General features: G+C 43.3%; 1 protein-coding gene across 1 annotated transcript; it reads right to left on the reverse strand.

Moving 5' to 3' along the window:
- Positions 1-201: 201 nt before the first annotated feature.
- LOC117404639 (profilin-1-like) lies at positions 202-5,264 on the reverse strand. The gene is made up of 3 exons (XM_034007574.3): positions 4,910-5,264; positions 1,460-1,649; positions 202-624 (listed from the first exon to the last, which is right to left on the reverse strand). Exons 1-3 carry the CDS (start codon positions 5,036-5,038, stop codon positions 527-529), a joined length of 417 nt encoding a protein of 138 aa, XP_033863465.1. The 5' UTR covers positions 5,039-5,264; the 3' UTR covers positions 202-526.
- Between the last annotated feature and the right edge of the window lie 4,664 nt (positions 5,265-9,928).

The following is a 9,928-nucleotide window of genomic DNA, read 5'->3' on the forward strand; positions in this document are numbered from 1 at the left end:
AATTCTAGCATGGCTAGGTAACCCCTCAGCACTCTGTGTGTGAAGCAGTGTCTCCTTCCCTCTGTCCTAAAAGTCTCCACAGCATGATGACAGTACACAGGAGTAAATACTGGAATCAAAGCATCCTTAAAATATTCTATTTCTCACACAACTTCCTCATATAAATAAAAATAAATAAATCATAACATGCAAAAACAAGACTGATTTTTCAGGTTTTAATTTCAGGTTTTTTGTGTTCTATCTCTTTTTAAACAGTGTTGCAACACACAGTGACGCACAGCTAGGACACAATGCTTTCGTTTAAATTTACTATTTTTTTTTTAGATTTGCCATTTAAATGCTTCTGTTAAACTATATAGAACATTAAAAAAAAAAAAAAAAATACAAAAAGAAATTGAATTTTTTTGTTGTTTTTTATTCTAAATTCTGTGGCCAGATGAAGCGGCTGCTCTCCAGGCGTGTTCCATTTCGTGGTCCCGGTCCAATCAGGGTGCAGGAGGAGGAGTCGAGGGGTCAAGGGGCGGGATCAGTACCCAGAGGCTCTCAAATGCTTCATCATGTCGTAGACTTTCTTGTTCAGGCATCCCCCAGGCTTGCCTTCGTGTCCGATCACAGCAACTAGAGCTGAGGACCACACAGAAGGAACAGGAGAAACTAATTAATGCTTACACAGTCATTTAGCAGACGCTTTTATCCAAAACGACTTACAAAGACTAGGGGGTGAACTCTGCATCATCAACAACTGCTGCTGCAGAGTCACTTCCAATAGGAGCTCGTTAGTTTGACGTCTCATCCGAAGGACGGAGCACAAGGAGGTTCAGTGACTTGCTCAGGGTCACACACAGGGAGTCAGTGGCTGAGCCGGGATTTGAACCTCCTGGTATCAAGACCCCTTTCTTTAACCACTGGACCACCAAGATTTCTACATACACAATTCCTATGCTAGAACAGATGTCATTGTATTTTAATCTTGCTCTTAATTGTATTAACACTTGTACTGTGATTCTTGAAATGTATTTGTTTACGACTAAGTCGCCCTGGATAAGGACAGCTGCTAAATAAATTAATTAAAAAAATAATAAATAATAATAATAATAATAATAATAATAATAATAATAATAATAATACACACAGCTATGGGCAAAAGTTTAGCATCACCTAGAAATTTTAGGATTGCGACAAAATTGGTTTTATCATGCAATCAAAAGAAATTACAAAATGATACTGCCAAAGTCTACAGGAAGCCATAATAGTGGTACAGTAGTGTTTACAGTTAGATCAAGATGCCACAATCTTCAATTGACAGTTTTTCGTGAAGTGGGGGGGGGGGGGGGGGAGGGGGGGGACTACAAAGCAGCACTCAATTCGATACGTTAACGTAACGTTATTATTCAGCGGGTTTCGTGTGACGTTATGAAGCACAGGGGGTTCACCCTACAGGGGGGCTGCAGGTGTTTACCTTTGCCTGCCTTGGCCACAGAGATGTTGTAGGTGGGCTGGCCCGTTGCCTTCGTCCGCAGGTCCATGGTCCACTCATCCTCAAAATCAAAGCGGTCTCTCAGGACGGAGCACTTGACCTTCCCCATGGTCAGCCCGTTGGTCAAGAAGCTTGTCCGGTCCTTCCCGATCAGCACAGCGATCTCCTCGGGCTGGAGGAGCAAACGGGTTCAGTGAGAGGTCAGCTTCCTCAGACATGTTAGAGAAAGAACAGAGACGGAGTCAAGCAGACCAGCGTTTGGGCTCTAGTGCCTTCATCAGTGTTATTGAAACTAAACTGAGTCAAGCAGACCAGCGTTTGGGCTCCAGTGCCTTCATCAGTGTTATTGAAACTAGAAATAAATAAAATAAATAAATAAAGTCAAAAACACTTAAAGAAACCACAGAAGGGATTTTATTTAACTAAGCATTTAGCTGAAAGAAATCTCTGGACTCATTAGTCAGTAGACAGCAAAGGCTTGCGGGTTCAGGTGAGGAGGCTGCAAGCGACACCCCAGCCAGGGTTAGTCACTACTGCACACAGGAAGGGAAAACGGAGGCCAAGCTGGGATCAGCACCACGGCACTAGAGACTGAAGCCTGCCCCCTACAGTTTCACCTGCAGAACTACACCTGAACTGCAGCGTGGAAGGCAGTGGGTTCGAGTAGCTCAGTGGTTAGATAAAATGCTGGGCTGCCCTGTGGGAGTTTTGAATCGGTTCCATTTTAGATTTTGCAGACACGTTTTTGGACGGGTATGCATTGCCTCGGGTAGACAGCTATGGCATTCCTCTGCAAAGGCTGGTTTCAACAAGCATGGACTGTGCAGAGTTTATCAAGAGCACCGACAGAAATCTTACTGCCCCGAAGGAACTCATAAACAGACATACCTTATCTCTGCACAGCCATGTCTGCGCCTGTCAAATCTCCGCCAGACCTGGGAACTACAAACCCCAGAATGCCACCGTCTCTAGCATCTGAACCACACTGGTTTCTGATTCGCGGCCTACAAGAATTCTGAGAGTTCACGTCCAACACAAGCCCACCCAGTCCCTCCTCAGCTCCACTAGAGCCACACTGCTTCCCTCCCTCCCAGTCCCTCCTCAGCTCCACTAGAGCCTCCCTGCTTCCCTCCCTCCCAGTCCCTCCTCAGCTCCACTAGAGCCACACTGCCTCCCTCCCTCCCAGTCCCTCCTCAGCTCCACTAGAGCCACACTGCTTCCCTCCCTCCCAGTCCCTCCTCAGCTCTAACCACTAGAGCCACACTGCCTCCCTCCCTCCCAGTCCCTCCTCAGCTCTAACCACTAGAGCCACACTGCTTCCCTCCCAGTCCCTCCTCAGCTCTAACCACTAGAGCCACACTGCTTCCCTCCCTCCCAGTCCCTCCTCAGCTCTAACCACTAGAGCCACACTGCTTCCCTCCCAGTCCCTCCTCAGCTCTAACCACTAGAGCCACACTGCTTCCCTCCCTCCCAGCCCCACTAGAGCCACACTGCTTCCCTCCCTCCCAGTCCCTCCTCAGCTCTAACCACTAGAGCCACACTGCTTCCCTCCCTCCCAGCCCCACTAGAGCCACACTGCTTCCCTCCCTCCCAGTCCCTCCTCAGCTCCACTAGAGCCACACTGCTTCCCTCCCAGTCCTTCCTCAGCTCCACTAGAGCCACACTGCTTCCCTCCCTCCCAGTCCCTCCTCAGCTCCACTAGAGCCACACTGCCTCCCTCCCTCCCAGTCCTTCCTCAGCTCCACTAGAGCCACACTGCCTCCCTCCCTCCCAGTCCCTCCTTAGCTCCACTAGAGCCACACTGCTTCCCTCCCTCCCAGTCCCTCCTCAGCTCCACTAGAGCCACACTGCCTCCCTCCCAGTCCCAAATTTGGCCAGCCCTGCCCTAGTCCGTGGGGGTCACCTCAAATGGCGCTGTGCACACGCACTCTCAACATGCGGAGTCAGTATCCACAGAGCGCTGGCGCTACAGAGAGACGAAAAATAAACGGGTGACAGAGGAAGGCGTTAAAATAAGGGAAGTTACATTTTATGGCTTTGGGTTATAAAAAAAAATTCTATTGCAAGCAGGTATGTACGCACGCGTTTCAACAAGCAACGCTTGGTTCCACATTTTGGTTGGGTGGGGAGGAGGGGGGGGGGGGGGGGGGTACTATCTGACTATCTCCCTCAAGCGTGACAGTACACCCATGCGTTTGCCAAACCCGAAAGTCAGTGTTTGATCAGCCAATACACAATCACAACTTTGGTGAATCATATGTGTCGACGCTAGCCCCGCCCCCTCCTCCTAGCGTTCTGCTGGGAGTGACGTCGGCACCCTTTTTGAGGAAGTCGCAGTAATGCAAGGATGACTTCGATGGTAACTTCCTGTAAATTTATTTTTTTTTTTTTAAAAACCAAAAAAGGAAGTTCCAAGATAGATATAAAATCAAGCTAGTTTAGCTATCCTGTAATCGTTAACCGGGGGGGGGGGTTATTTTTAAATGGATGTTCATAAGGATCACCATGCAGATCATTTTTAAAAAAAGCAATTTAAAAAAGTCTACAATGGAACCATTAAAAAAAAAAAAGCTTGATTGCATGCATTCAAAATGTATATATTTTATACTGGTGACGTCATCGTGTCTTCATCCGTATTCACAGGCACGTATAACACGATATAGTTATTTAAAATTAATGTTTATTGCCACAAGGGCCACTCCCTCCAACATAAAACAAGGCAATTACTTCACACGTTCTCATACACTGAAATAGATAAGAATTAACAAGTTAGATCACTTAATTAACTGGTTAAATTCAAGAGGACGGTTTTACTGCTTATTCTGTAAAAAAAAAAACTAAAATATTAAAAACACGAGGCATGACGCGCTTGCGTTTCGGGAAACGCACCTCCGGCGTTAACCAGGCATACAGTTAACTTTTTATTTAAAAAAAACAAACTATAATCTTATTATAGTTCAATTCAAACTCCATTTTAAAAGTGCTTAAAAAAAAAAACAACTCTGAACTGAGAAATTGATATAAAACTACTTCCTACTGTGAAGTTCACCCCCCTCAAAAAACATACCGATGTGTTACCGGTCAAAGCGGACGCATTAAAAGTATTAGTTCTTATCAAGCCTAAAAAAAAAAAGGATATTTAACGTTTTAATGCGTTTATAACAAATTAGTGCACAGCCGTATCTTTGCTGTAGTCCAGCAAGTGCGTTAAACTTCGCTTTGCAGCGACAAGTTACAAACTGAAAAAATCAAATAGTTTGCACACCGTATTACTATTAGTAGCGTATTATTAACATTGCAATGTATGTCTAAAACTTCTTCCACACTAGTTTAAAACTGCATTAACACACGCCACAGAAAAAACACGTTTTAATGTGGCATGCATGCATGCATTTATATATATAAAGATGGTAAAATAGAGGATATATTCACCGTCACGTTGCACAGAGTTTTTCCCGGAGTACTGGCCCAAATGGACACGCCGTCTTTGTAGCCGATGATCGCCGCGTCTTGACAATCTCCATCGGCCAGGAGGTTCGTCACATAACTATCCCAACTCATCTCTAAAACAACTGCGGCTTCTTACAACTTCACAAACAAAAAAAATATAAACTTTATTTGAGGAGGGGGGAGGACGAATTGCAAGAACTGCAAGACCTGAGGCTCAAACTTCTTTTTTTTTTTTGCGCTTCAAGGGGAGAACGGGGAATTAAATTAATTTGGGAGGAAAATTTAAAAAAAAAAGCCCCTTGCAAGCCCTTTGATCCGTTCTGCACTCCAGCGGCTAGCAAGTGAGGGGACGGAGGAAGAGGGGCGCTTTATATAGACTGTGGGGCGGCTTGCACAAGATCACGCCGCCGGTTTCCTCAACGGGAGCGAGTGAGTGAAGTCCCCGGATGTTTTCCTCAGCTCTTAAATGTCCTGTTAATTAATTTTTTTTGACAGTCTATAATTAAGAGGGTGGAGTGTTTTAAGTCTTACTGTTATCTTTTCAATATTTTTTTTTTTTTAATTATTATTGAACGGATTATTGTTTGGGACTATGTTGTCAGTGACTGTATTATTAAGGCGGAAGGATTTTTTTTTTGGACGAACTACAGCTGAGAAAAAAAAGGGCGGTATCCTCGTACCGGAATTTGATTTTATTATTAATTTATTTATTTATTAATTAAATTTTTGTATCAGCTGAAAAAAAAAGCACGTAAAAGACATAACGCTAGTGCTTCCCATTTTTTTTAAACTTTTTAAAATATATATATATATTTTTTTTAGAAGTTTTGGTAAAGCATATAACAAATTAAAAACACGGTAGACTAATTTTAAACGCATAGTAGACCTAACGAGGTCAGAGTTATTCCACCACGCAAGCAGCATAGAATTGTTTATTTTCATCTTTCATCCATAGCCTTTTATATTTTATTTTTTTTAATCCCACAGGCCTTGTTGACGGTCCAGTTATCTGTACAGAGACCGTTTTAGCTGCGGGCTACACATTTCTGCCAGTTATTAGTTCACTTTGTTTACCCTTTGCGTGTTACTTCTTGCACAGGTAAGACGTTTTAAGCAAACAGTTGAAGTAGAATTTTAAAAGTGACCTTTTACACTGATAGCATTTTTTTAAGCTTTTCCCATGGTTATACAGTACTGTGCATTTACTATAGTTTACCGTGGTTTACTTTTTTAATATGCTTTACCACACCTCTCTGTGCTTTACAATGCTTCCCTTTGCTTTACCAGACCTCTCTGTGCTTTACAATGCTTCCCTATGCTTTACCAGACCTCTCTGTGCTTTACAATGCTTCCCTATGCTTTACCAGACCTCTCTGTGCTTTACAATGCTTCCCTATGCTTTACCACACCTCTCTGTGCTTTACAATGCTTCCCTATGCTTTACCAGACCTCTCTGTGCTTTACAATGCTTCCCTATGCTTTACCAGACCTCTCTGTGCTTTACAATGCTTCCCTATGCTTTACCACACCTCTCTGTGCTTTACAATGCTTCCCTATGCTTTACCACACCTCTCTGTGCTTTACAATGCTTCCCTGTGCTTTACCAGACCTCTCTGTGCTTTACAATGCTTCCCTATGCTTTACCACACCTCTCTGTGCTTTACAATGCTTCCCTATGCTTTACCAGACCTCTCTGTGCTTTACAATGCTTCCCTATGCTTTACCACACCTCTCTGTGCTTTACAATGCTTCCCTATGCTTTACCAGACCTCTCTGTGCTTTACAATGCTTCCCTATGCTTTACCACACCTCTCTGTGCTTTACAATGCTTCCCTATGCTTTACCAGACCTCTCTGTGCTTTACAATGCTTCCCTATGCTTTACCAGACCTCTCTGTGCTTTACAATGCTTCCCTATGCTTACTAAGGAAAACTTTTTAAAAAGATGTGTAGCCCATCATCTGCTAAGAAATAAATAATAATCTATCTCTCATTCCCTCCCACTGTACATTTTGCAACACTGTTGACAAATGTGCCTTTTGTAACCATCTTAAAACCTCACTGTCAAAAGTGAACTGGCCTGGGGCCAACCACTAGTTGCTTCACGCACACACACACACACACACACACACACACACACACACACACACACACACAAACACACACACACAAGCACGCACACACACACACACAAACACACACACACACGCACACACACACACACACACACACAAACACACAAACACACACACACAAGCACGCACACACACACACACAAACACACACACGCACGCACGCACACACATACAAACACACACAAGCACGCACACACACACACGTGCACACACACAAACACACACACATAAACAAACACACACACACACACGCATGCACACATACACACACACACAAAACAAAAAAAACATTTCAACGTTATTTCCATTTGCATGTGGAAGTGACCTGGAATCGCTTTGCAATCAGACCTGTACGTTTCCATCAGCAGCAAATGGATCTCAATGGGGGCCTATCAGCACCCAGTAAAGATGAGGGAACACAAAACCACTTTTCCAGGAGCAGCGGCTTGAAACCTGGTTCCAGGAGACCTAAACCCCCCAAGTCTCCCCTGGTGTGCCACACAGGGGCCTGAAACCTCGTCTCCTGAACCCAACAGAGACTATCACATTTTTATTCATCAGGTTTTCTTTAACTAAGTCTTTTAGCATTTCCACTGAAGACACTGAGAAAGACTTGTAGCCAAAAATATTTATCTTTGAATTTATTAAGTTTCATTCTAAACACAGCACTACGGCTATGGCCAAAAGTATATGAACATAGTTTAGATCTTTTATTTAACATCATACAATCAAAGAAACTACTAAATGATCTCGCAAAAAAAGCTACCGGAAGCCATAATAGCAGTACAGTAGCATTTCATGTTAGATTTCGAAATGTCACATTTTTCACGCCAGTTTTTCAATTCTGGGAAAACTACAAAGCGCTGTGTGATTCAATATGTTAACATAACATTATTCAGCAGGTGTCATTCGACTTTATGAAGCAGAATTAGTTCATTCAATCAGGGTGATGATGCAAAACTTTTGTGCAGAACTGTGGTGTTTAACAGACGTTGACGATTCAGAACCAAAACTGAACTCAGGAAACAAAACACTCTGAACACAAACATATAAATATCAAGCACCGTTCAAAAAAAGGAAATCGATTTTAATATTAGTTTGAAATTTGAAAGAATTTAAAGGACGTGCGAGAAAAGAAAAATGCATTTGGTTTAGGTGAAAGCAGTTTTTTTTTCCTCCAATGTGAGAACAGTTGTGAAACAGGATGTTGCTCAGTTTAAATATCCTTATATGGGTAAGTGAATAAAATAGCTGATCACTGCCTCACAGCCCGTGTCTCTCACACACGGCTGCTCGCTGTAAACCTGCGAGGAACACGCCTTAATGTCTCCAGACAGAACCTTGAAGCGAATGACTCAAAGATAGCGCAGAAGGAATTCTACTAAGCGAAACAGAACCCTACAGCTGTTTCTGTGGTCTGCTGTGCTGAATTTGCTCTGCAGTTCAGAATGCAAACGTTCCATGTGTAAACTTTAACCCATTAAGTGCTGTTGCCCTGCTTTGTAATCTTTAGGAGCATTTTTAACTGGCCAGCGTTGACCTGTTGTTTTAATTCTCTCTAGCGATATTGTTATGATAACTGACTCTGACTTTGTGAGCAAAAGTCAAGTCTAAATGCTTGTGTTCGCTCTGCAGATCCAGCCCTTCAGATCCCTCGCTCTAAAATAAACTGAAGCCTAAAAAAAATGAAGTGTGTTTTTTTTCCTCTCCACAGTGATGATAAAGCGCCTCCGTTTTCTATGCGCTGAGCTTCATAGCTGGTGTGAAATTTCACTGCTCCTGATGTACAGGAACATATAAAGCTTTGCAATGCTTCCCTATGCTTTACCACACCTCTCTGTGCTTTACAATGCTTCCCTATGCTTTACCAGACCTCTCTGTACTTTACAATGCTTCCCTATGCTATACCATACCTCTCTGTGCTTTACAATGCTTCCCTATGCTTTACCACACCTCTCTGTGCTTTACAATGCTTCCCTATGCTTTACCAGACCTCTCTGTGCTTTACAATGCTTCCCTATGCTTTACTACACCTCTCTGTTCTTTACAATGCTTCCCTATGCTTTACCAGACCTCTCTGTGCTTTACAATGCTTCCCTATGCTTTACCAGACCTCTCTGTGCTTTACAATGCTTCCCTATGCTTTACCAGACCTCTCTGTGCTTTACAATGCTTCCCTATGCTTTACCACACCTCTCTGTGCTTTACAATGCTTCCCTATGCTTTACCAGACCTCTCTGTGCTTTACAATGCTTCCCTATGCTTTACTACACCTCTCTGTTCTTTACAATGCTTCCCTATGCTTTACCAGACCTCTCTGTGCTTTACAATGCTTCCCTATGCTTTACCAGACCACTCTGTGCTTTACAATGCTTCCCTATGCTTTACCAGACCTCTCTGTGCTTTACAATGCTTCCCTATGCTTTACCAGACCTCTCTGTGCTTTACAATGCTTCCCTATGCTTTACCACACCTCTCTGTGCTTTACAATGCTTCCCTATGCTTTACCAGACCTCTCTGTGCTTTACAATGCTTCCCTATGCTTTACTACACCTCTCTGTTCTTTACAATGCTTCCCTATGCTTTACCAGACCTCTCTGTGCTTTACAATGCTTCCCTATGCTTTACCAGACCACTCTGTGCTTTACAATGCTTCCCTATGCTTTACCAGACCTCTCTGTGCTTTACAATGCTTCCCTATGCTTTACCAGACCTCTCTGTGCTTTACAATGCTTCCCTATGCTTTACCAGACCTCTCTGTGCTTTACAATGCTTCCCTATGCTTTACCAGACCTCTCTGTGCTTTACAATGCTTCCCTATGCTTTACCACACCTCTCTGTGCTTTACAATGCTTCCCTATGCTTTA

This window comes from Acipenser ruthenus, chromosome 48 (genome assembly GCF_902713425.1).
Source record: "Acipenser ruthenus chromosome 48, fAciRut3.2 maternal haplotype, whole genome shotgun sequence".
In the NCBI taxonomy this organism is placed as follows: Eukaryota; Metazoa; Chordata; class Actinopteri; order Acipenseriformes; family Acipenseridae; genus Acipenser; species Acipenser ruthenus.